The 27,524-nt window shown below is 47.6% G+C and overlaps 1 protein-coding gene across 1 annotated transcript in view; it reads right to left on the minus strand.

Annotated features, from left to right (window-relative positions):
- Positions 1–238: 238 nt before the first annotated feature.
- Positions 239–27,524, minus strand: part of CFAP77 (cilia and flagella associated protein 77) — a 61,834-nt gene continuing 34,548 nt past the window's right edge. Inside the window, exons 2-6 of the mRNA XM_040606748.1 lie at positions 25,150–25,249; positions 24,371–24,599; positions 11,557–11,659; positions 9,864–9,959; positions 239–430 (exon numbers count right to left, since the gene is read on the minus strand). Of these exons, the coding sequence (XP_040462682.1) occupies positions 362–430; positions 9,864–9,959; positions 11,557–11,659; positions 24,371–24,599; positions 25,150–25,249 (597 nt within the window). The 3' untranslated portion in view covers positions 239–361. The remainder of the gene's footprint in view (positions 431–9,863; positions 9,960–11,556; positions 11,660–24,370; positions 24,600–25,149; positions 25,250–27,524) is intronic.

Raw genomic sequence — 27,524 nt, forward strand, 5'->3', positions numbered from 1 at the left:
ATGTATTTGTTCAGAACAGGCGGTGAAGGAAACTGGTCTGCTTCCCTCTGGGGCTGTGCTGGTGCACACACCGCCCCACTCCCGGCGTGCGTGGTGTTACCTTGAGCACAACGAGAATTGTGGTGACTGGACAGAGTAAGGTGGTTGTGCATCTGACATGAAGCAATGAGCAGGCTGAGACAGAATCATTCCTCTATTATTTATGATTTATTTGGCTATATCTGCTTTAGCATAACTTTTTAAAACCAGAGAAAAAGCCTATGGCTGGCACAGGGTCTAAGGGCAGTGGTGCCCAGCACAGTGCTGTGGTCCTCGGTGTGTGGGTGCTCTGGGGAAGGGGATCACGTCTGGCAGGCAGCTCTCAATGGGAGGCACTGGATGCCTTTTTATGAGCATCACGGTCTGGAAAAGTACTGAGATGAGGCCCAACCTATAACGAAAGGAGCAGATAGAGGATTGGTTACAGCGAGCAGCCAGCCAGCGAAAATAGGTTGTAGCACAAACAGGGAAGAGACTGCGGATTGGCACAGGGTTTTTGCCTGTTTGGGAGACAGCAGCTCCAGCTGAAGTTAAACACTTAAAACTGAGGACTAGTTTTCTGATTGACTTCAGGAGGTTCTTATTCTGCGCTAGTAACAAGATCTCATAGCCTTGCTACAGTGTGTTGCTTGTCTGATGCTTTCAAATGCTGGCATGCCTTAGAGTGGACCCTGAAACAAATATGACTTGTTTGCTACAATACAGGACTGTGCTGTCCCTGAGGGGCCAGGGTGGGCTCAGGGCTCTCAGGAAAGCCCCTGTTGGGGTTGGGGACTCCTGCATGACCTACCCAACAAACACACAAGCAGTTTCTCCCCAGGAATCACCTTCCAGGTGTGGGGGTGTGTGAATAAATGCCCATGACAAATAAACAGAGGGGAAGTCACCTGGGGGAGGAAGGTTCTGGGGCCCTTTGGGGTGAGCCGTGGGGTTACAGACAGCTGGGTGCAGCAGACCTGTACGGTGGGTGCTGAGGTGCACGGGTGTCTTCACGCACAAAGTGGGTTTACCACGGGGGGCCGTGGGCTTTACCTGCCCCAGTGTGATTCACACAGCTGCCTTGTGTGGATGTGTCATGCTGCTTCCCGCTCCCCCCACCCTGCTCAGGCTGGCTGGATGTCAGGTTTTGCATATGTAAAAATACACAGCAGTCTTTGCCCTGAAAAGCTTGCTAGTGATCTCATTAATCAAGACAAACAAAGCATATTTAGCTATTCCCCCTCTCTGGAGGAAGGTGCTCAGGTACTTAAATATGCATTTGAGTGCCTAACTTCAGATGGCTGTTTCTAGATGTTTTTTGCTTTCTCACATGCAGCAGCAGTGACATAACCCCTCTCAGGGAGGGAAAGGTGAGGGAGGCAGAACCAAGGGTGCTAAAGTAGGTGGGCAGCCCCTGGGAGCTGACAGGGACGATCCCCAGCCGGGCCAACTCCAACCTCCCATTAAAGATGCAGGAGTTTTTTCTCATAGAGCTGGGATTGTTAGAAAAATTCAGTGCCTGCAGGTAAGGACAGCTGAGCTGCTGCTCTTGAATGTGCCTCTGCCTCCCCCATAATGCTCCCTGCCCACCAGTGCTGGGAACTGGGCAGAGGGAAAATTCTGCCTGGGACTGGGTTGAAGCCACAGGGGAGGGAAAGGCCGTTTACTCATTCCTGTCTTGGTACAAAGCTCTCAGGTGAGAAATGTCACACTGAGCCACAACTGGCAGTAATTAAAATTAGCAGAGCCTTGACAAAGTTGTGAGGGATGCCAGCTTCTGCCCTCAGCATGAGTAAGTGGGAAGCACCAGGTGTAGGACAGGGGACAACTGCTATTTTAAAAAATGAGAAACCTTCTCATAATGAGGGCCAGTAATTAGAGTCCAGATAAGGGTGTCCTTGGGTCAAAGGTCTTATTATGACAGAGGCTGGTGTTGAGAAGGCCACACCAGTGATGAATACTCATCTCTGATTCTTCTAATTCATATTTTAAATTACGATCCTGAAGATACTTCCTCTAGAGACAGCTGATGATCTTTACTGTTACTCTGACGTGGTTATGGGCTGTTATGCCAGGGTTTTGTTTGAATCGTGGATTTGGAGCATTGGCTGCAGCAGGATAGGCATGCCTAGTTTGTGGTTTTCCTTGCAGGATGCTGGAGCTGCAGTGGTTTTCAGCTGAAAAAAACCAATGTTTTGCTGTTCTTCATTGCATTTGTTATTGGCAAACGAAAACCTGTAGGACACTTGCAGCTGGGATGTTGTAATCTCTGTGTCTGCCTTAAAGAATTAGAGGGGCAATGAAAAACCTTATCACTCCTAAAATTTAAATATGTATTTGGGGATTATTTTCATTTGGGTTTCTCATTTATGATAAAGCTTTCCATCTGAGGACTGTAAACAATCACGTGTTGAGCATTAGTACAAAGAACATGCGTGGTGTGAGCAGAAGCTGGTATGTTGATGGGAGGACTAATAAATGGCATGTGAGATGCAGAAAGACTGAGCTGGTACAGGGAGGGCAGAGCTGCCCTGGCAGCAGCAGAGCACACATCCCAGATACCAGCCATGGTTTCATGGGTGCTGTTGGTTGTGTTGGGGCTTGTTGAGGTGGGTGCTGTGGTGTGTGTGCCATAGCTGCTGGGCAGTGTGAGCACCCTTGGGTGATCAGTAAGCTGAGCTCCTGGTGGGAAGTTTTAATGAATAAAGCTGGATTAAATTTTGTGATGATTTATAGGAGCCATCGAGAAAGAAGCCATGAAGAGGCTGAAACAAGCAATAAGCAGCACCAAGCTCTCCTTCTGCCCTGGGAGGATCCACGCTTGGCTGCAGGGTGATGTGGTGGTACCCGTTCCTCTCCCAGCCCTGCCTGGCTCTGCCCGCCTGCTCAAAGGCAGCTTCCCAGCCTTGTACGATTTGGCACTTAAACAACAAAGCCGCCCCTAGACAGTGTAGTTTTTCCATCATCCATTTGATCGAATCCTTTTAGTGGGTGACAAAACACTTTCTTGAGCTCTCTTTACAGGGAACCAATCTCTATTCCTTTTTCAAAACCTCCCTCATTTACAGGAGTCTAACAAATCCTCGGCCTTTTAAGTCCTCTCCTGTTTGTTCGTTGTTTTGTTGTTTTTTTTTCTCCCAAACAAAACGGTGCCATGTTTGTAGATATTTTTTTTTGGGGGGGGAGGAGGGAATAAAATGCACAATATGGAGAGGGGTAGGGTGTACACACTGACGCACGCCGTGCCGAGCATCCCTATCCAGACAAAACCCGCGCGCGCGCACATCGAGATGCAAATGATTTCCGTGAAGCTATCACTTGTAAAGCTTGACAGAAAATAATGAGAAACACTAAATCTTTTATAAGGTCAACACTCAAGCAGCTGTCAAACAAGAAAAGAATTTAGCGAAAGATCCGCAAAAACTTCCATCGCCTCATTAAATCCAACAGGGCCGGGGCCCGGCGTGGTGAGGAGGCACCGGGGCGCCTCCGTTTTGTGTCAGTAATTTGCGGTGGAGGAAGAGGGAAGACGAAACAGCCAGCGCCGAAGGGGCCTTGGGGGAGGCTGGGGAATCGTTAGTGCGCCAGGAGCGGCCTCGGCTCCTAATTGGAAGCATTGGGCATTATCAACGGAGGATTTGCCTCGGCTCCCTGACAGCTCTCTAGGCCTGGAATGATAGCCCACTTGTCAGTGTAAAAGACCATTAAAAACAAACCATTTTGATTTAATTGGAGGCGGTGTGCTGGGGGCCCAGGTGAGGCGCTTCATCAGCCGATGTTGGCTGCTGATGCCTTTTTCCCCCTGTATTGATGGCTTTTTTTTTTTTTTCCTCCCCTCCCTTTCAAAAACTGTCTAGGAAAGAGAAAGAGGTGCTGAAAGATCCTTCACAGCCGCACCGAGAGCGGCTTTCAATAGGGTTGTCAACAAATGCCATGACAAGTTAGAGAGAGGCAGGTACTTTTAAAACAGACGTTATTCCATCCAAGATGAGCTGTGCTCGGAGGGGTGTGTTGGATTATTAGGGTTACAAATACTGTGGCTCTTCCTGGCAGCAGTGTGCTTAACTGCCTTAATGGATGAGGTTGATTTTTCTCTCCCCACCTTTCAAATCCTAAGAACGATAGCGAAATGCAGGACAAGGCAGTCTGGCCTAAATGATCCTCGTTCGCTTCAACCCCAGGAGGGTTTCAGAAAGTGCTCAGCAATTTTTGGCTGCTATATTTAATGTCCCGTGGAGATTTGGGATTCTTTTTTTTTTTTTTTTTTCCCCTGAAAATAAGGGCCACAGATGTTTACTGGAGTCCACTGGTCAGTTGGTCTGGGCAATAGTACGAGTAAAGGAGAATTAAGGTGCTGGAGTTGTAACCTGGTACGTACCTCCCTTGGCAGCTGTCCCAGGGTCAGACTGGAGCCAGTAGCTTTCACACCAACCTTGTGTGTTTCTGAGATTTGAATCCTGACCCTTTTCATGCCAGGCAAGAGTTGTACTTCTCATAGATTTCTTTTGGTAAATAGCATCTCTGCAGAAGGCAGAATAGGCTGGTGAATGAAGCCCCAAGTCCATTTGAAAAGAACTTCTGTGGAATTGTGTATGAAACAGCAGGCAGCACTGAAAGCAGTGGTAGGTGCTCACCTGTAACCTGACACGGTGTGTGTGGTTTAACTTCACTGCAAGCACCCCAGATCTGCTTCTTCATGGCTGAATATCTCCATAACAGCAAGGGGCACTGGTTGCCAGCAGTTGCTTGTGCTGCATTTGGACACCAGGGCTTGGATATAGATGGAGCCTGCCCTGGAGATGGCCCAGGCTGTAAGGCTGCACAGGGAGGGGAGGTGTTTTCTTGTGTCCATCAGTAGATCTTGGAGAGCAATGAGAACAGCAGAGGAATGATGGGCTATCATGTCCCTGAGAGACACATGAGGAAGGGTTGAGCATGGCAGAGGGCAACATCAAGGTGTGATGGAAAGGTTGAGTGTCCAGGGCATGTGCAAAGGGATACTGGGAAAGGTTGGACTGTGGAAATGCTTTGCTGTGATTTGAGCAATAGCATTGCTGGAAGCTTCAGCTATTAGGCAAAGCAAGAAAACCTCCAAAATCTATGGGAAAATGGGGTGATGATGACTGGGGACTGGAGCCTGCATTTAGTGACAGAATGACTGCAGTGTGGGAGGTGACATCCCTGCTGTGGTGCCAGTGGAGATATGCAGGGATTGTGCTCAGGGTAGCTGGGTCTCTGCTGCCCATCTGCAACTCTGCAGGGTGTTGTAGTTTCTTTTTGCGTGATGCCTGTTGTAGGCAAGGTCATCGCTGGAGGCCAGTGGTGCTGCTTTGGGTTGTCACTGTGGGGCTGGGACCCACCAGTTCACATCACTTGGGCTGAAGGGGCATTTGATCTGGTACCATGGTGACAGAAAGCACTTGAACTCATTGCTTTATTCTTTAAGCACTGTTTAGGCCCCAGGAGACAAGTTTTAAAGCACTCCAGCTCCACCAAGTTTTGCTGCCCTTAAACCGGGGAGGATAAATGCCATAGCTGAAAAGCCAGCCCACTGGGCGCTGTGCCTGTCGAGCCTAGGTTATTTAAGCAGAGTCTACGGCTTCTCTGACAAGGCACCAGTTGCAAGATTACATGAGCTGTGCTTGTCAGTTCAGCTCTTTAGACAAAAATAGAGGTAAGGCATTAAAAAAAAATGCGGAACATTTTTGTGTGTATGTGTTAAACCTCAACTGTTAATTCTGATGAAGGATCAGGCTGTGAGCAGATATCGGATCCCTGGTGAGAATCAAATTCTGGAGCCCAGAATTTTGCTGCAAAGTTTATACAGTGGGGATTCCTCTAATTACTTTCAGTGGAAATTTACCTGACAGAGCTTTCCCAGGTAACGCAAGGCATATGCGGGAGAGCCGCTCAGCCGTTGACAGAGCCTTTGATTTTGTGCCAGGTTGCAAATTAAGTCTTTTGCCAAGGTACCCGAACACTTGCTCGTCAATTGCTTATCGCTTATTCATATCGCGCATCGAGCGCAGCGTGTTTCATCTGCTCGGGAAGGCAGTGCATGTTGACAAAAGTGTTGTCCAAAGTTGCTGCATTTTCTTTCCTCCCCCTGTTTGGTCAAGTAAACAAGACTATTCTCTCTGGAAAGCCACCCTGAAAATCTGTGGAAGTTGGAAATCTCTAACGAGCAAAGGAAAAACGCTGGTGTGTGTCAGTGACATGTGGTGCACGGAGCTGTTTTGACACACGGGTGAGCTCTGCCCTACATCACTGCTGCATGAGGTGTCTCTACCTGAATCCTTCTGGACTGACTTGGCAGAGCCCTGGAAATGGTGGAGCGGCCAGCATTGACTTACCAGTTTGAATTGTGACTATCAAATGTTCAGATGGAGGTAGCTGAAGCCTCACCCTGGGCTGGCCCAGGCAAGGCTGTGGGGATGCTGTATTTTGGCAGCAACATCCTTTCCAGAGTTTGGTTGACACCAGGAGGGGTGCCATTCTGCCTGAGCCAGCATGATACTAGTGATGAGTGACACAGGGACAGGGGACATCCCGTGAACGTGGCAGGCAGGAGTATTTATCTATGTCCATGCTGGGTGCCTGAGGTCCAGTTCCTAGGGCATGTAGTCCCACATCTACAAGTAAATGAAGTCTTGGTGCACAGTCCCAGCTGTGGCAAAACCTGATCCCAGGAATCATGTCACTGCAGGCAGAGCAAGGCAGGGGCCGTTTGCCTTGGGGGGTGACTGAGGAAGAAGAGGGCACTTGCTGAGGTGAGTAAGGAGTTAATTTCTGTTTGAATTTTGTAAAAAAAAACAAACAAAAAAACAAAAAAAAAACCCCAAAACCAAAATACACTAATTCAGCAACTTTCCCTAATGAACTGCCCATCAGGACACGACTGGCTCCCTGCGACCTGTTTGGAGGGCCCAGGAGACCACCCACCAGGTCGGTCCTCCAGAGCGAGACGTGGAGCGGGAGCGATCACCCAGTGTAGGAGAGCCTGTAAATCACGCGGTTAGCTTAATAGCGTGGGCCATTATTCTAAAGCAGTGGTGCTGAAAGCTAAATCCAAATGAAAATATAGTCAATTTGTCTATACTTTACTGACTGAACGACTATGTAATGTCATGCAGCCCTTGCAATGCAGGGAGGCAGCAGAGGCAATTAGCGGGGAGGGCAAAGCTCCTTTTTCTTGCCTTATGCTTCCACCACAAGCTCTAGCATGGTGCCAAGACGCAGTCTTACAGGGACTGAATGGTAAGTCCAGTTTAAGAGCCAGTAGTGACATCCATGCCCAGTTTCTGCAGCTCTCTGTCAGAGGTCAGGATGGAAATAGAAAAATCCTCCTTATTGATTTTTATGGGTCTAGAGGAAGAAAATTCTCCTCTTCCTGCTGCCCCCTGCTTTGGGTTACAACCATCTCAGTAGATGGGTGCTCTGCCCACAGCAGGCCAGCCTGAAGGGCATCATGCCAGATGACAGGGTGACTGAGTGACAAGAAGGATGAGCGGCTCGAGGGCATGTCACACCCCTGCACCTTGCAGCAGCCTCAGGTGATGTGGGAAAATAGTCCTAAGTGGGGCTGTGGTCAGGGCCATGGAGTCTCTGAATACTGTTGCCCAGAGTCTGAAGTTGTTCCCAGGTCACAGGCATCTTCTGTAATGGCCAGAGCAGGACAACGTCACTGATGGCTGGTAGGAAACAATATGCAGATGGGAGCCTGTTAACAAGCTTTCTGTAAAGTGGTATTTTTTTGTGGTTGCTTTTTATATTGCTTCTCGTGCAGTAGGGTGAGGGCGTTACATGGGTTAAAGACAGTGTTTTGGTGAACTGCCTACAGTGGTCAGTGCTAACGGCTGGCCTGCCCAGGCCATTGAGTCTTAAAGTCATAAAGTAGTTATCTACCACCATGGAAGAGCCCAGGAAAGGCTTCATGAGGACAGAAACACAAGAACGAGCTCCCTCACCTCTTTGGAGCACTGCTCTCGATTGTCACCCTTGTAAAGGAGGGATCGATGGTGACTCCTGGAGTCCCTGGGTTTGGGTGAAGGGGGAGTTCATCGGTTTGTCTTTTAAGACTCTTCCACCATCACCTATGGAGATCCCAGCTTTCCAGAGATAGTTAAAGCACCATTTGGAGGCTACCAAGTGTCTTTATGACTCACCAGCTTTGTCTGGGTTGTTACTGCTTTGAACTGGGTTATAGATGTTCAAGAGGACTTACTTGTCCATGGAGGAAACAAAGCACTGAAACTGAGTAATGAACTTCCTGATTCAAGATCTAACCTGGGCTGTACCTGTTAGATCTGCAGCTGGGGAAAGGCAAACCTTCCAGGTTAATGTAATGGGAAAGGAGGACTACAGAAAATCTGCAGAGGCTGTGCAAAACGAGTGGTCCCTCCTCCCCTGGCTGCTGCTCCTGGGAAGGAGGGGAAGAGGAGAGGAAGGAGGAAGGCAGAGGGAACAAGAAAAGACTCAGAGGGTTGGGAGCTGTGGCTGGGGGAGGAACCCAACCCAGTCATGGATGAAACAAAAGGGAAAGCATGAAGGAAAACACAGGCTGAAAAATGAATAGTGATGGAAAGGTCTGGGGTGAGCGAAGCTCTAAAGAGGAGGCTTGCCCCAGTATCTCGTGTGACTTACACAATCTGTTTAACAGCAATCGGTCATGTTCTTTCCCTGACACTAGCTGCAGCAGCAGCTCTGTGCTGACAGGCAGTGGGGATAAATGATTACTGACATATGCTAATCGGACAGTCTTAGACAGGACGTAAGAGGAATACATCAAGGTGGTGCAAAACACATTTCTTGGTCGAAACTCTCCAACTTGTACAAGTGAATTAGCTTCAGGAAGTCACAAGGCTGCTTTGTTGTTTTAAACTGGTTAAAAATCAACAGTATGGAAAAAAAACAAAAACAACAAAAAAACCCAATCCAACCCCAAAACCATCAGAACAAGGGCCAGGGTGGAGGGCTGAGAGGCTCTTTGCAGTGGTATCTATCAATGCCAGATATGATTTTGGCCATGTAAACGCCCTGCAGGGTTTCAGTGCTTTCAGACTTTCTGGTGTCTCCTTTCCATTCTGCTTGCCCAGCTCTTTTCCCTTCCTTCCTAAAATGCCCCCTAGCTCTTCACTTGAAGTTTCCCTGTAATTTACACCACAAACAAAGCTAACAGAATTCAAACAAGTACCCCAGAGCATAGCAGGATGCGCAGATGAATTCAGGGAGCTGTTTAGATCCCATTGCTTTAACAAGAAATCTTCACCTTGGCTCTTATTTGGATCAATTAAAGGAAGTGTCACGCACATCTGTAACCTGGCTAGACCCTTTTCTCAGTCTCAGGGTGAATATTGTCAGTCAGATAGTTTAGAGTGGTATCAGGAGCGCAGACTTTCTGGAAAGTTCTAATCCTGGGGTGAAAATGCTTTTTGAAACATCTGGTGTGGTTTGAATTAGTTATGGCGAGAACTGATCAAATGGTAGGCTACCAACCTGCTTGTGTAGGGCAGCTGCAGGAACACCAGCAGAGAACAAAGGTCACCCCAGTACAGTGGGACATAAAAAGGGGCTTCTTATCTTGTGAAGCTCATGACAGTGCACAAAAGTTAGAAAATAAGTCATTAAGCCCTTATCTGGGCAACTGCTGCCTCTCTTTCAGGGCTTATGGCTGCAAAAAGCATCCCACTCCGAGGTCCAGAAGGGGCTGATGTTTGACCACATCCCATGAGGGACCATTTTAAGGTCTGGATTTTGGGGAGCCTTGTCTCTGCCTTCATTGTGTGTTACCAGGGCATGTGGGCAACGATTGAAGGTGTCCCTGACTTCAGTCAAGTGCTCCATACCTTCTCGAATTGGGGCAGGTGCCAGAAGGACTCTTTCTTTGCAGGCAGTGGGTGTTTTCGCAGAAATGTGGTGCGAGTTTCACGTACTTTGTTTTTCTGTAACCAAAAGTAAACAAGAAGGGGCTGAAACAGCTGCACAGCTATATATATCGAGTTGGTGTCATACACCGTAACGACACTGGGATGAACATGATCAAAATCACTTTGGACTAATGATCACAAGTGCTTGATCTGGGTAGTTTCTCATGTCTGTGCAGCTAGTATGGTATCTAAAACACACTGATGAGAAAAACATGAGCAGCTGCCAGCTCTCAGGGTGTCTGCTTTATACGACATCCCAGGGAGATGACCGCTGCCTGCAGGAAGCCCTGTGCTCTGAGCTAGAGCAATGGCTCATCTCTAGCTGGGAAAGTCACTTCCACCACCCCCACCATGGTGGGGGAGTTTCCTGGCTGTCTAGTATGTGTTGCTTTCCTGATTAATTGCAGCTTGCAGTGCTTGATAGCCCCAGCACAAGCCCGTGCAAGTACCGGGTGAATGTTTTGGCCACTGCATGAAACCCTGGGGAATCTGTCTGCTCTGTGGTCTAGAGTGCAGGTTTGTGTTGCTTAACTCAGTAATTGGTGGCTGCAGGCTTTGGGACCTTGATGGGGGGAAGTTAGTGATTAAAAACATCAGTCATTAATAGATAAGGTAGGGATGCACTTTCCAACATCCTAGGCTTGTGTATTCATAAAGTAGCTGCTAATTAAGAACACTGTATTCTTGCACTTCAACTATAAAGTATAGTTTGTGATGGCAGTAAGCCCATTGAAATTGGTCATTACCATATTAGCTCGACTCTTCTTTGAGCCATTAACTAATAAAACAGTCATTGGCTGCTTTTAAATGTTATTACGATATTGGTGTGTTTAACAGCTCAGTGTTGCACTCTAACAACTGCTGTGGGTGCTGGCATCAACGACACCATGCCAGGATGGGGGCTAGTGCTGGTCCTTTGGACATTTGTTGGCTGTTCTTTGTTTTGTCCACTGTCACCGGTAACATAAGCAGAGCTGCTGCTGTCCAAAGGACAGTCTGCAGAGCTCCTGGCATGGGATGACATAAATACCAAAGATAACTTGAAACTTATTCTTTGTTACAGCAGGGTGTTTTACTATTGTGGCGATGTAAAAAGAACCAGAGCCTCCATTTTAATTGATACCAGGACTTTACCTGGGCAGCCTGTGACTTAAAGGCATATTGATGCAGACAGATGCTTGATGGTGGCTAGAAAGGTGTATCTGCAGGACAAGCACCTAAGCCTTTGGTCAAAGCACTGCTGCCCTGGAGAGCTTGCTCAGCTCCTGTGTATATCTTCAGATACAAAATACTTTAAAAAAAATCTGAACACCCTTTTGTCTCTAGAGCACTTTCATGTATGCGTGTTGTGATTTGCTTATCTGGTGTTAGCTCCCACAGCATCGCCACACAGGACAGGGTCTGGTCGAAGCCAGGCCTATCTTGGGTGGGAAGCAGCTCATCTTTGTCAGGCTTCACCAGCCTTCTGGTAGTCAGGGAGGATGTTTTCCCCGCTGAAAGCCTTCCCCATGGCTGGAAGAAGCCCATCCATCATGGGGCAGGACAGTGGGCAGTCATGCCCTGGTAGCAGTGCTGTGCACAGCAAGGGAAAGTGCTGCTGGAGTATTATCACCTTTTTCTCTTGAACTCGCTGGGCTGCTGTCAGGGCTCTCTGCTGCTCCATCCACAGCTCCTTGTATCTGTGTTGGAGGAGGTCAAAAAAGGGAGTGGAAGGCCTGGAAAACATTGAAAAGACAACAATATAATCTCCAGGACTAATAGCTCTAACTCCCCATGTTGATTGGTATTTCTGCTCCTGGAAAGTGTGACTGATGAGAACATGAATAAACCTTCACCCTGGTAAAGGCTTTCTCTTCCTCAAGAAAGACTCAAACGCACATTTTCACTTCATGCACCACAGTCTGCACACACTTGTGATAGCCTGTAGCAGGACTGGGCCAGGGCACTCCCCAGGATGAGCACAATTTCCATCTTTACACAGCCTTTCACTGTGCTCAAGCCCTGGCGTGCTGGAAGGACGTGTGGCGCCACAGGCTGCAGCTCAGCCTCAGGTCCTGCTGTGGCTCCAGAAGAGCGTCTCCCAGCTGATACCGTGGGTAAGGAGAGCACTGTGAGCGGGGCAGTGTCCAGAAGCAGAGCTGGGCTTTTGCATTGCCACCCTGGAGCTCAGAGGGGCAGCTCTGCCCGGGTCACCTCCAGATTGGCTCAGCTGTGGCAGCTGCCTGGGAAGAACCACTGGGTGCAAAGTGTTTGGCTAAAATAACCGCTTTTGCTACCAAAATATCGCTACTGTGGTATCCCAAAAACCACAAACACATGTCACGATGGATCGGGCGAGAAGAGTAAGAGCTGTTCAAAGCAATTTGAGTAGAGCTAAACACAGACTCAATGCAGATGGTCAGGTGTCTGCAGCAGAAGGGGGAGCTGAAATGCTGAGCCCTGGTCTAGTGCCTCAGCTACACAGATCAGGCACGTTTGCCCCTTGGAACAGGGTACCGGGGAGCACACTGGCCAGGAGGAGACAGCAGCAGAGGGGAGCCGTGGATGACCATGGTCCTAGAAAAATAGTGAAAATAAAAGGCAGTTGCCTCTTGATCAGTGTCCCATTCAGCTCCTCTGAGCTGGCGTTAACCTGAGCTTGTGGCAGAGCTGCAGCCTGAAATCGTTGAGCCTTGCTCCTTGCATGTGAGGATACTTTAACTTCATCAGCCACCATGGGAGGCAGAACTGGCAGTGGCAGCAGCAGGGTTCTGGCTTTGAGGACAGCACATCAGTTATTGCTGTGGTCCCGCTGCTATTCTTTCCCCCAGAAGCAAGCACTTGAAGGTGATGGAGGGCCTCGACCTCAAGTTTTATTGGTCCTTGTCCTTGCACACCTTGCTGGGGACTTCTCCCATCTCAGCAGCAACCGATGACTGTGGAGCCATTACCCCTAGCCCTGCTCCCACCTGTAGCCCACCATGCCTTCAGCTGCAGCTCCCACAACAGAAAGGCAGTGCTTTCCCTGCCTGTCCAGAGCAACTGCAAGACACTGGGGACTTGGGCTAACTGCTGGGCTGCTTCTGGGCCACCAGCTCCACCAGAAGTTTGTTTTCTGCAGAGAGCCTATGTGCCACGAAGTGAGCCGGTGCTTTGTGGCTTTTGGCAAGAGCAAGTCCAAAATTGGTAGCAGCCAGCTTTTAGCAGTCTGGAGGATCTTTGACGATCACGCAGGGCACCAGCAGCGTGTATGCAAATAGTAACTCTTCTGTTTCTTGTTCCTTCACCCCTGTGGTGACTTTTATTACTTAATTATTGCACACCACATGCTTCAAAACAGCCTAATCTATGGTCGTGTTTTCTAATGATACTAGATGTGCAATCCAGCAATACACATCCCAAGGGGGTATTCATATCAGAGGAGACATCCTTCTGCAGGCCTCCTTTTTCATAGATCACATGCTGCAGGGCTTTTCAAGGCTTTGCTTACAAATCAGCTGCGCTGCTCCAGACCGTTATCTGGAGACACCCGGTGCCAAAGGCAACACCGACATTTACCCTTTGTCCCCTCTTCTCTCTCCTCATTCTCCTCCAGTTTGGCATGTCATGCTGATCAGAGCTGGGCAAGATATTTACAAAGGATAAAAGATGTGGCACACCTGTGGTCAAGTGTGCCATTATCCAGGTGGGTCTCCAGTCTCACTGCATGGTGCAAATTTTGGTGTTCCTCGAACAAGCACATGATGAGCCTTGCACATGGGCTTGTTTCCTTGGCCTGGCCCTTTGCTCTCCAAGGCAGGTGCTTTCCTGGTGTGCAGGAATAGCAGGGAGGGAGACACAAAACCACCGAGCCTTTGTGTGTGGTGTTTGACCATTGATTTTTGTGGTAGCTGAATGTGTTTTCACATTTCTATGGAGGTGACTTTTACCATCTCCAGTGGACCAGCCAGTTGGTGACTGATTAAGTCCACAGCTGGCTTGTAAGTAAATGCTTGAAAGGACACATTTGGGTTGATGCTCTTCAGAGTTCCTTCCCTGCCGTGTGATTAATCGCATTTAAGTCCTGATCCAGCAAAGTATAGAATCATGCCTGGAATGATACATGCATGAAGTGCCTCTTTGAAATTGGTGGGAATGACTCATATGCTTTGTTATACATGTAAGCTCTGGTGGGGCTGTAGGACGTGAGGCTTCATCTGGCTCTTCCTGCCTCCTTTGAGAGAAATACTGAGAAAGTGGGGAAAAGCAGGAGATATCAGGTAACAGACTTCCTTTACTAAGGCTACCCAAGAAATTGCAGCAAGGTGGCTTTTTCTTTGTAGGTCAAACACTGATCTCATTGGAGTGGATGGGGAATTTTGGCCCCCGACGTTGGTGCCGCTTGGCAGTGTGACAGTATTTCTCATTTGCAGCTGGCCTTTGGGAAAATGTCCTCTTGCCTTAGTGCTACTTAAGGATAGGAGTTGAACGGCTTGTGTGTTCTGTTTCCTTTTGTCATCCTGCCCAAATGTCGCTCCTCTGAACTGGGAGGATTTTGCTGTTATCTGTGGATGCTGTGGGGAGAGCGGGGGAAGCGTCCACTGAAAAGACTTGTTGTGGATGAAAAGCTATCTCATTCAGAATAACTCAGATCTCCTTGTTTTGGCACAAGCACCCTGCCACATAAAGGAAAGGGAAAGAAGTTCTGATAGGGTGTAACAAATTATTTATAATTGTGGAAAAAAATAATCAGCTGCTTCCTTTTATAGTCAAATAGTTGGAAACCTTTCTAATGTTGACAATTCCTAAATATTTTACAATTTATCTGTGCACATTTTCAAAACTATTATCCCTGAAACAGTTCCTATCTCTTTAATAGTCTTTCTCACTAATTTACTTTCAAGAGTCAGGGTACAGACCTATTTTCAACTGAAATGACAAGCGCCTGCTAACTCGGTTATACAATGTGGTATGCTAGTCTGCCAGAAATCTCCTGGAGAAGAAGCTGCAGCCTCCTAATAGGCTGTTTTACTGTGAAAACAATGTTAAAAAGTATAATAAAGTATTAACAACATTAAAATAAAACAGTGTAGGCCTTAAATGAGCTACAAACTAGTTAAATCTATTCTACTCAATATGAGCCTTCAGTGCTTTGCAGCTGATACCTCAGAGCTGGGATTTATCTGAAATGAAGGCACCAGGGACATGCAAGAGAAATGGTAATTATAATTTGCAAACATTAGGCTGACACTTTTTTGTGTATGTGTGTATAAATTCTGACAGCTGTGATTTGTGCCATGCCAAATAGTGTTCCACCAAGCTGGGAAGGGCTCACTTTCTGGCAGGCCATCCTCAGAGCAGCAGCTCATTAAAACTTTGGAGAAAGAGAAGTTGCCGAAAACAGGAAGACGTCAGAACCATCTGAGGGGTTTTTGGTACACGCTTGTTGAAAGGTGTTTGAGAAGAGAGCCTTGGGTCTGACAAACTGGAATTTTAGTACGCCTCTCCGTTCACAGTGGGGCAAAATAATTGGTCATCAGTGACTACTAATTTGGTTTAGTAGCCAGAGGCATTTTTTTTCTTCCCAGAAAATCAATGACAGTGCCGAGGTCTGTTCAACGTGATTCAGCTCAAGACGGGTCCTCATTTAGCTCTTGATGCTTCTTCCACTGGAGACAGCTATTTTGTTAAAATGAAATTAAAATCTATCTGTAATACTCAGCTCAGGGAGCGGCACCCGTCAATGCCATGCTGCTCTTGAGGTTTCAAGGTTGTCAGTCTCCCCTCAAACTTATTTTCAAAGGTTTATATATCAACAGAAAAAAAGCTACTTGGCAAGAGTGGATACAAAGGACTTTGCTCAGGAAGGGGATTTATACCAGCTTAAAAGGTGCAATCAATCTGATTGCTAAGTTGTGTTGTAAAAGGGTAAAAACTTGACTTGTGATTGCCTTTTTCTTGCATAATTCAAAAGCGTAGGGACTTGTAAATATCTTAGCGCCAACTTCAGCCCTTGGATTTTCCAGGTAGGTCTCCAGTTCATGCAGACAGCTCCTGCAGCACTCTTCCCGCTGCTGGTTAGGACAGCTCCGGCAGGGAGCGGAGCCACGGAGCAGAGGACATGTGGCAGGGAGCGGAGCAAGGGAGCAGAGGACATATGCACAGGCATCGACACTCTGGCAGCCGCGCAGCTGTTTGGGCTGCGCTGACAGCACTGCTCTGATTTCAATGGCAGCTTAGTGGCAGCAGGATCTGGCCCTGCATGGGTGCTTATGCAACAGATAAATCACATAATTGAGGTTTTTTTACAGTTGTGATAGTAAAACTGTGTGGCAACACCACTGCCTATCCTGAAACCTTAACCCTTTCTTGAAAGGTTAATGAGGTTTCAAGGGGGTTTTAGTCTTTGCTGGTGTCCTTCCATCTAAGGTGCTGTGCTTTTGCTGCACAGCCAGGGTCTGTCCTTGGGGTCTGCAGTCCAGGGGAGGCAGCCACAGGGGGCACCACCACTGTATTCCTTTCTTGAATACTTTGCGATGGGGAGGATTTGTCCTGTGGTGATACTGTTCATGTAGAGATCTTCCCCTGGCGTGTGGCTGGGTCAGCTGAACCAGTTCCCACCAGCTCAGGTTGTTTTCTTACTGGGGACCAGTTTGGTCTCTAGCATCTCTGGAGCACGGGGCACCTTGGTGCAGCTAGCACAGATTATCTTCAGCAAATAAAGGACAAGCTGAGGTCTGTATCTTCTTGAGGCCTTGGGGTACCACCAATGCAGGCAGCAGTAAGGCATTAACGCTCAGGTACCCCTGCCCTGGAAGAGGGCTGATAGCACAGGAAAATTCTGATTACGGTTCCCTTGTACTGCTGTATTGCCTCCCTTCCTCCCTGGTTACTGATGGGCTGGAGCTAGCAATCTATCTACCATTAATTTGTCTCTGTGTAGCCCAGCAGGAACCTGGGGTATGATTACAGCTCTGGCCCTTGTGTGAGAGCCAGCACGGCCCCGGCATCCCCCTGCAAACTGCCTGGCTCTGCCTCGCCTTAATTGTTCCCCTTTGGCTGGTGGACCTGTCTCTTCTAACAAGGGCAGTGAGGAGGGCCGAGGTAATTGAAGCACTTAGCCACACTCCCAAGCATTGCCTCCTGCAGCTAATTAGGAAAGAGGGCCGCTGGGCTCTTCGTTATTTCTTTTAATTGTTTGTGGGTTTTGCATAACAGTGAATGGCAGAAGAGGGATGTGCAGTTAGTGGTGAATTCTTGACTTTGAAATTTGTATAAGAGGTCACTTACAATTTGTTAACACTTTCACAAGAGTGAATTCAATTAGCGGCTCCGGCAGTCCCTGCACACGCGTGTGGGTGTGTTTGTAAGGAGAGGCAGAGATGGAAAAACAAGCAGGGCATGAATATAAAGGCTCTTCATTTTCCTAAGAAGCTTGTGGACTATACAATAAAGTTATAGGCCCCTTACAGCTTTATGGTCCTCTAAATAGGTCCTGGCAATAAACCCATGGAGAGGCCTGAAAGATCATTTTTAAATGATCTCCACTTGTCCTCACTTTCCATTAACCACTGAAGAAAATAACAAGAGAAAAATTGATAGAAAACACTCAGGGACCAATTTTTTTTGCAGTCTTTGGGCTGGCAAAACTCTCAGTTGAAATAGTGGGTCTTCCACCTGTGTGGCAGCTGCAGGATCCGTGCCGTCAAAGCCCTGATTACTCTGAATTTCTGAAGCTTCTTTACAATCCTTATAATTTGGATGAGGAAATAACAATATAAATTATTTCACTGTGGGCATCCAATGAGGCAGTGGCTTCTTCAAAGTGTCAGAGGATCTGTTATTTTGCTCAGAGGGCTCGTATGTATAGAACAGTAAAAAGAATAAAATCCATTGTAAACATGCACTTTAAAAGATTTATCAGATGCTCATAGCTGTACTTAGGAGTACACATGGTTACAAGAGCACCAATTTGCTTTACTATTCCCTCCCAGGCCAGGAGTGAAATGTATACGTGTAATGGTCCTAAATGCGCACATGGAAACACATGTCTTGGAGTGAAGATACTAAGCCAGCTCTTACCTGTTAAATAACTGGCTTTGCAAGCTGGAATTTGTACATTAGCATCGATTTTTGAGTTGGAGGTACCCTTCGGCTAACTTAATTGAAGATTATTTAGATTTGTCTTCAACACATTTGTATCCTGATTGGAAATCTGCTGTTACCCTCTGAGCAACTCGGGTGGGACGTGACTTATGGGGATGAGTTATTCTGCCTGGAGGTCTCAGTCCATGGCTGAGAGTGAACAGTGCTCAGTCTGCAGCCGGCAGCAAATGCAAAACATCCTGAGGAGTATTAAAAAAAAAAAAAGGGGGGGGGGGGGGAAAAGCCAAGAAATCTTCCCCAACACTGAGCAAAACAAATCAAAGAGCAAGGTCTTCCCCTTGACCTCCATTCCATGCTTGAATCTCCCTGGCTGGGTGGGAACATTACTTTGTTTGAAAGGAAAAGACGTCAATGAGGGCTGAAAAGCTTTGCTTTCACAAAAAGGATTCTGTGGTTATTTCCCCCTGACCCAGGTTTTCATTGCACAGACTGCAAGAGCAGAAGTTTGCAAGGGAAAAATTCTACTTGTGGCGAGAAGTAGTTTTAGATGCTAAAAGTTTTGGAAGAAATTTTTCAGCCAGCTGCAATCAATGGAGATAAACCCATGGACAACAGCCAGTCTGTGTGGGAGACTAAATTACTTCACTATTCAGTGTAATGCAATTGATAATAAGGGATCTAAATCTCTGTTCTTTAGATCTTTTTTTTTTTTTTTCCCCAGCTCTGTGGCTGATATGTAGGACCTGAACCTTATGCCAAGCCATGACTTGGCTGTTTATTTTCCCTTAAGCCAGGAGCCTGAAGTAGTCAGAAACTGTTAACAACTGTGGTAAATAACTACACTGAAGGAGAACCAGTGTCTTCATGGTGCATTCAGGATTTTTTTTTTTTTTTTTGAAGGGGATAACAGGTCTTTCTGCCCAGCTGGATGCGGCTGGGAGCTCTGCAGTAGCCAACGTACACACAGCGATGCAAGCACATACCCAGCCTGGAACGTCTCCAATAGAAGAAAATTATTCTTGAAATAGAAAATCTTATCTTAGCAATGTGAGAACGGTGGCAGAGATGCAAAGTGCCTTTCGCTGTGGAACTGGATAGGACATGCAATTATCCAAGCTGATGGGAGTCCTGTATTTTTTAACTTGGTTGCATTTTTCTGGTGCTTTCAGCCTGACAGTGATTCCAGTCACTGTTACATTTTTACAATTTGTTTTGTCAGTGCTCGGATTTTTTGCGAAAACTGTTGTTTGCCCCAATCTTTTGGATTTTTCTGGCTTCACACACTCTCTGTGTTTTTCTGGCTTCCAGTGATCATGGATCAGATATGGCCTTGCTGTAATATCAATCTTTCTTGTATGTCCAGCTTTTCCTGGTGGGTTCTTCCCATGAACACCCTCTGTTCTTCAGTACTGTTTCTTTGATATATCTTTGCAGCTGGTCTGTAGCTAGATGAGCTTTTTTTCTTTTTCCCCCTAGGGCCATATATTAATGGTCTGAAATGTTCTTTATTTTTGTCTCAAAAATAAGCCTATCGGTGTACTCTGTGTGCCAGAGATGCTGGAAATCTCAGCACCTCTTGGGCAGCTTTCTAAATGTTGTTCTGACTGTGGGCAAACATCATGGCCACTTTGGGTGGAAAGACCACTTGCAAAGCAGAAGCATGAGCACCGAAAACTCCCTTCTTGGGGAAGGTGAAAGAGAAGGGCAGAGCAATCCGTTAAGCCAGGAAGCTGCAGAGATAGCCAAGGTGACAGCTGAGCTGCTAAAGGCTGGTGAGACAATTGTCAACAGAGCCTTAGGACAGCTGCAAATGATACAAAGAAAAGAGGAGGTACTGAATATCTGATGCCCTTGGCCAATTTTTAACCACTCGAAGAGAGATTGCCATGACCAAATGCTTTAGAGAGGTGAATTTGCTGCAGGAACATGATGAAAGCAGCTGCCAAAGGATTAAGACCAGTTTTAGAGAATGGGAGGTGGAATGGCAGGAGGAGATGAAGTTAGAAGGAAAATGGGATGTAAAATTCAGGAAAGGGATGGTTGAATTGAAGGCAGACGGTAGGGGGGGACCCGGCAGGAGACATGGGGATGACAGAGTGCCAGGGAAATCCTGCCAGCACACCCAAGGTCAGCCCAACCTACAGGCCAACTGCCAAGTGGATGGCAGCACGTCGGAGGCAGGGTTATGGCCATGCAGGGTTTGAAGGAGGTACAGGTATAGAATAGCAGAGAATGGCATGTCTGTGCAGCCCTTGTGTCCAGGAATATGTTCTGGGACATAGTATGCAGAATTAGGAAACTTGTGTGACCAAGACAAAAATGAAAGCTTTTCTCTAAAAGCAGCCCTGGAAATACTGGCCAGTGTGTTCATGCTGAGGATGCACTCTGCACTGTTAGCTCCTGGGGAGAAAGCTGGTGCTTGGGATACCAACTGTGTGCTGGTGTGTTCTAACTTCAAACTCCTTGTGTGACCTTGTGCAAAGCAACTTAAGCTAAAATCTAGCTGTAGAGAGCATCCATATCTTTGTGCTTGCTTCTAGTTCCAAACACAACCATTTAATGCCTGCTAACTTCAGTGCACAGTGAACTTCGATCAGACAAGGTGGTTAGGAGGATAAATGCAGGTCTAGACATTTACTGGGGTTTCCAAATGCACCTTGAATAACAAGTTGTATCGACTTCAGTGAAGATCTTGGAGGTCTTCACAAACCCTCTGTGTTTTTGGATTTCCAGTATCATCAAAATCCAGCCTAGTCAGTTCCCTGCATCCTCCCTCCTGTAAAACAAGGTCATCATGCAAAGAGTAGGGGGGTTGAATACACCTGCTAGTAGCACAGCGTGGTGGGGTTATTTTAAATGAAAGGACCTAGGACTTCAGTCCAGGAGGACAGCAACCCTTAATCTGCACATGTCTCGTGCACAAAGCATGTAGATGGAGATGGTTTTAGCTCCTGGAGGGGAGGTATGGCCAACAACGGGCATTTTCCTTGGAAGAAAGCCTGTAGACCTGTTTGTGGTGGGGATGAGGGCTGGGGCAGGTGAAGCTGAGCATGCATGCAAGGTAATGTGGTCGTTACCCCAGCGCCTGCGTTCGGTGGACACGTGCTTTCTTGCAAATTGTGGCTTGCACAAGGCAGCTCTTGTAGAGATCAGAAGCCGGAGCGTGAATCAGGGGAGCCTGACTGGAGGATGCCCCACAGGGGAGGCTGGGACCCTACCACATCCTCGTTACTGCTGACCTTGGCACGAGTGCTGCCTGCTGATGGATCAGCTATGGAGCTGGACAAGACCCTGGGGAACCACTGTATTATCTATTATCGTCCCATCAGTGCCTCCCCTGACCCCTCCCAGCTCCGAATGCCACAGGCATCAGGGAGGGAATAAATCTCTGTCTGATACTGAGAGAGAGAAGGGAGCGAGAGCAGGAAAAAGGAGAGATGAAAAATGTCCTTTTTATGACTCTCACAACAAAGCTGGCCACATGATTCGTAGCAAACATTTCTCTGGGAAAAGGGAGGGAGAGAACGGGGGGAATCAGCAAAAAAGCAGAGCTGCTTCTCTCTCCTGGAAGATGCCCATGGGGAATTAATAGAGGGGTATGGGTGACCTTTGAAGGTATATATCCCAGGAAAGGAAAGAGGCCTCCAAGCTTCAGAAAGCTCACTCTAGTGCCTGGCGCTGCTTTGTGAAATGCTCCATGCAGCACACGTCCACCATGAATGGAAAGCAGAGGTATAAGCGATCTGCCGTGCTAGAGGGAGCAGCAGGGCCAGGGCATGATTAATAAGGCACTAATAGCAACCACAGCATTTGTGTTTGTTTCTATTTGGGATGATCCAGGAGAGCTTGTACTTGTGAGCCTGGGGAAAACTCCTGACCTTGGTGTCTTTGGGAAAGAGAAGCCTTTAGCAGCACAGCCCAAGGCCTGAGAAGGGGCTGGAGATGTGCTGCTAGGGCTTGAGAAGCCCCCTGCACCTTACACACTGGCTGCTGTGAGCCCACAAACGCAGTCCTGTGACAGCTGCTGAGTTGTTTGGGCCTTCTAACCCCTGTGCTTCTGTTCCCAGGGAGGCAGCCCAGCCCTGAGGTGGCGTGCTAGCACCAGCTGCAACTCCAGCTGTGCAGAAGAGCTGCAACAGGGCTGTGGGTGCAGCCTGGGAGGGTTTGCATTGGCATTCTGGGGATTGTCCCAGAGCGTCACCATGATCAGGCAGGGTGGCTGCAGTCTCTACCAGCGTGATGGGACACCTTTGCTTTCTGGCCTTCTAGATGATTCTGTCTGTGCCTTCGGGTAGGGAATGTCGTGTAGGCTCTGCTCTTGTTGCAAAGCTTCCTGCACCTGAGATGTTTATTAAAAATGAACATTTCTTAAATGCGAGCAAGTGCTTGGAGTCATGGAAAAAGACTGCATGCCACAGTTTCCTTCTGCCCCCAGCCAAGCACGTATCTCAGTTGTGAGCGCCCTCCCAGTCAGCAGCGCAAAGAATGTGGTCGTACGGGGCTTAGAGTCCGAAAGCAGAAGCAACTTAAATCCATTGACAACCAAGTAATTTTTAACAGGGCAGGTCTTGTACCTGGTCAGCTGTGACTAGGGACAGGCTTGGGCTGGAGAGTGCTCACCAAAGCAGATATCTTTAACTTCCCAGTCATGGAAAAGTGTGTTAAATTCCCACTTTTACTGAAATGGCTGTAAACAACTTCTTGGTAATCCCAGTAATTTGATTTTGTCTATAACGTGCTTTTAAAGTAAAGGGATAAATACAATCAGTCTGCGTAAAAGGTAGCTATTAAGGAGCAGGGAAGTTGTACAATAATAACTTTAAATTAAAAGCTCTTTCCCACTACTTCTGCTGTTGCGGGGTCTGCAGATTTTCCTTAAAACTTTTGAAACGTGCCTAGACTTCTTACAGGCAGCCATTTAACCTCCGTTTATGAAGAAATAAAGCAAAATTGATGTTGATTTTTGTCTACATTGGGGGATACTTTTGCAACATAAAAGCCCTTTTGCCTGCAATTTGCAGAGCAGCCCTGTCACATCGGTGAGGGCTGATACTGATAAAGATAAAGCTTTATAGCTGGGGCATTTGCGGCTAACAGCAAGCTAATGCTACATTTTCATTTTGATGCAATTAATGTTAATGTCTGCTACGAAAATTGTCATTAAATACCATTTTAAAATCCATTCAATTTGCATATGCAAAGCCCATTTACTATCATGTAAAATACACGGTGCCGTTCATCATGTCTTTTCTCTAGAATTTGTAGCTGTTATTTTTCTGGTAGTGATTATTATCCAGCTCTTAAAATGAAACCTAATGTCTGGTCCAGACCTGCAAAGAGCAAGAAAACCCTCTGTGCTCCAGCAGCAGCAGGGCTGCTTCGGAGCCCCTTTCAGAGGCTTTGAGCACTTGTTTGGGCTGGACTCGCACAGGCTTTTCCAGACCACCGTACTTTCCAGCTTCCCTAGTGCTTCTGTGGAGGACAAGCTGTGGAAGGACCTAGAATTCAGTCTAAGGTGCCAGCGTTCTCTGCTGCAGACTCCCTGTTGCACAATTCCCCATGAGAAAGCGGCGCAGCTGGGAGCTGGTATGTGAGGGGAACATTAAATGTGTCACTTCTAAATGCTGTACCTATTTGGACCTCAAGCAGGGCTCACGTACACACTGGATGCTTTGTAAAAACCTTTTGGAAGGCACTGCAAATGCAAAAGCCCTAACTTGGTGTGAAGCCTTAAACATTCTGCTGTGTTGCAAGGGATGAATGGGTGGGCTTACGACCTTCTAGAGGGGTTGCAGAGGGAGCAGCAGGTACCAGCTTCCCTCCAACCCTTGGGAAGGAGCCCAAGAAAGCAGTGAAAAGCTGCTTTGCCTCCATCCTGCTGTGTTACCAGCTTCTGCCCAAGGCAGGGCGGTGAACTAACAAGTGGGAGAGGGAGTGGGATGAAGAATTTGAACTGATCATTAACTGCACCAGAGTATTTCAGCTAGTGCAAACAGGTAGCAATGCTGTTGCTCTGATTTTCTGACCCTGGGAAGCCATTATTCTGGCTTACAACTCCTCACATTCCTTTAAATTAAAGGATTGGCATTGAACGTATTTTTAAGAGGTTCCAAGACCTTAGGGCCACAGGTGACATGGGGATGTGTTGTGGCATGTAGATTAGACTTAGATAGCTGATTATCTGACGCACACACGGGTGCAAGCAGATATGGAAGTGGTGCTGTGACTCAGCTGCAGCTCAGCCAGGTTCAGGACACTTCTGTTTTGGGCTGTTCTGTGCTAACAGAGATGTGGGGGAGATGGAGATGTGAGGGTAGGAACAGATAATATTCTGTGAAGGGCCCCGAGCCCTTCCCCCTTACCGTGCTGTGATGCCATAAGTGAAGTCTGCAGGTACTTCAGGAGGACATTTCTTGAAGCGACTGGGTTTGTCATCTTTGAGTCGAATGTCCTTGGCCTTGTAGTACAAATTAAATTCATGGGCTGTGGTGTAACCAGCCTTCAGAGCACCACGGTTCATGGTGATGAAGTCCCGGGGCATCTTCTGGAGTAAAGAAGTCCTGGGCTTTACTGTGTTCCAGTGGCCTATTGCTGGAGATGGAAGGAAACATGAGCAGCAAAAAGAAAAGTATCAGACGTTTTGGGTAACTCCTACTTGGGAAGGCAGGCTGCAGTGTGTGCACCATGCACAAGGGCCCTGCATGGCTTGCATGCATTTTGCCATGGTTTCACTGTGGGGTGAACTTTGTAGCCTACCCCACTGCATTTCACAGGGGGACATCTCCCATCTGAATCGGATGTCTTCTCACCCTCCACCCTTGCTCAGCAAGTCTGATTTCACAGGGCAGTTGTCACAAAGTAGGAGCTCTAACAAACTTAAAGTGGTCATGTGTATCACCCTTGGCAGGTGCAATGCTCCTTGCTGTTTGGGCTCTGGGTGATCCTATCAAAGCTTCCGATATGATAGAGACACTTTACTAGTCACGGAGCAATTTGGGTGATACTAATGAAAGCGGGTGAATGCCAGAGCTCTTCACCTCCAGCTTGATAAGAAGTATTGAAGAGCACTGGGAAGGAGAGTAGAGTTCCTACTAGCATTAGGACTTTGTTGCAGGTCTGTATTTTAGTGGCAGCGTCATACCTTCAGGGACTCCTCCATCTGTTCTGTGGGTGTGCATCCCATATGAAAAATCAAAGCCTGGCAGGGTGTAGCAGTTTCTCTGGGGCTTCCCCAATTCTGCCTGCAGAAGAGTGAAGTTAAAGGAGAAGCATAAAGACCTTTCCTGATAAGCTGAAGCCTCTGAAAATAAACATTTGTAACAGAAGTTGGCTAGAAGTACCAGGAGTGGTGGTGGCCCCGCTTGCAGCGGTTTGAATCCTACTGCACAAGCGACTGCCGCGGTGCAAAAGGAGAACGCACAGCCATGAGGCTTCACCGGAGCTGAAGCCTAAGGGATGCCAAATTTCACCCAAGTTTGTACCTGAGTTGTAAAGCCACCTAGCCTTGCTGGAAATAGGGATCCTTACTCAATACATACGGACTTCAAGTCTCCTTGTTTGGCTAATCTCTCCTTTGGCTGGTATGCCCAGCCGTGGTGTCTGCTGGGGGGACTCTGCAGCTAGTCTTAACTTTCCTTTGAGTTATTTCATTTCCAGTTTGTGCAACCTCTTAGAGAGCTGAAGTAAACTTCCCCAAGCACAATCACATTGCTTCTCCTGCCTGGGAATAATCAAGACGCAAGGCATGTTGCAGGGGGAGGATAAGGGGATTGAAGAAGGGGGAGCAGAGCCTGGGGTTTATAGCACAAAAAAGAAGAGAACTTGAGCTCAATAACCTCATCTCTGTTTAGTTTTAAAATGAACTCTTCCCTAGCCCATGTGTGTCCCAGCCTGGTGGTGTCTGTGGGATTAACTGACCTCCCCTCACCCCTTTGTCTCTACCCTCCCATCTCCATGGTGAAGTCACTGCAGGATGTGTGTGTCTTGAAACCTTATTGCTGCTTGAAAGGGGGGCGGTGGAGGAGGGAAGGGGAGAGAGCCTGGCAGCCTGGTCTGTGCGCTCCTGCTGGGGGAAACTGGAGCAGGGTCAGGCAAAGCGTGTCCCCAGGAGCCTTGAGGCATGGTGTGGGTGCTTTGGGACACATGATTTTCCATGGGAAGGATGTTGGAGGAGATGGGGGTTTGTAGGTGTTGGCAGGTCTTGTTGGGAGAGTGAGAGTGCTGAAATCCTACTCTAGTGCTTCTCACAGGTGAATCATTGAACATTAACACTGAGATGGCCATTATTACGTTCCAGAGTGAACGCTCTCTGGATCAGGAGATACTGAATCAAATGTAGAGCTTTCTGCTGGGATCGAGTGCAAAGAGTGAGACTGAAAATTGATCACCTCCACTATGGCAGGCTGAGGCTGTACAGCAATTAAGGGATGCAGCTTATTAAAGTTGCTTATATGGGAACATCATCCAAACCCAAATTTATGTTCAGCTTCCAGCCAGCACTGGGCAAACCCTGGCCAAGGCCTTGGAGCAGCCAGGGCTCTCCCGTACACTGCCAGCCTGGTGGCCCCTTTCCAATGTACTGCTGAAGGGTACTCACCAAGTGTGTATGATGCTGTTGAACAGCCTGGAGCTGTTTTGCTTCACCCTCAGCTCAGGCAAAACTCTCACTGAGCCATTATGCCTGGAGAGCCAAGGGTTAATAACCCCTGCTCAAAACAGGCACCTTTCCAGAGAGCTCTGTATTGAGGTCTCTAGAATTTTCTCATTCCTCAAACTATTTTGCCTGGAGCCATTTTGGTTTGGTTTTTTTTTTTTTTTCTGTGCATTCAGTTTGGAGTTTCTCAGTTCCCATCTCTACATACAACTGCACAAAAACTTCAAAGCACAGAGTGACGGTGGCCCCGGGCTCCTCACTGGCATGTCTGGGGTGAGACCGTGCCCGCTTGCTTGAGCAACTTGTCTGTATTGTGACAACAGGTCTGCTCCTCTGCAGATGCTGGCAAGCTGGCTGTCTGGGACCATTAGGCCTGCAAGCCCATACAGGGATGCTTCCATGGAAATCCAGGGTCTTGTTTCTCAGGTCTGGGAGGGAGGTGCTTCATCTTGGTCCTGTTAAATCCATGCACTTGTGAGGCTATAAAGCAGGTGTGGTAATCCCATGACTCTCAGGAGCACAAGTTCACCAGAAAATGAATTTTCTGGACTTGCTAAGATCCTTTGAGAGTCTTGAAAACCCCACCAGGCTCCTTCTCTGTGTGAAGCTACAGACCCTTTGTTGCAAACAGACCTTTTTGAAAGCAATTGACTGAGCTACCTAATACAACATTTGCAGAACATGTCTGCATTCTGCCAGCTGCCTCTTGTGAACCTCTAGCAGAGGAAAAGACTGTCCCTTGCAGATGTGTCCAGCACCAAGCACAATGGGAGTGAATGGGCTTTTGGTGCTACCACAACCGAAATATCACATGGCAGTGCTAAACCATATGTGCACGCTGTGTGTGCGTTAGGGAGCTCGCG

Source organism: Falco naumanni, chromosome 9, assembly GCF_017639655.2.
Source record: "Falco naumanni isolate bFalNau1 chromosome 9, bFalNau1.pat, whole genome shotgun sequence".
Lineage (NCBI taxonomy): Eukaryota > Metazoa > Chordata > Aves > Falconiformes > Falconidae > Falco > Falco naumanni.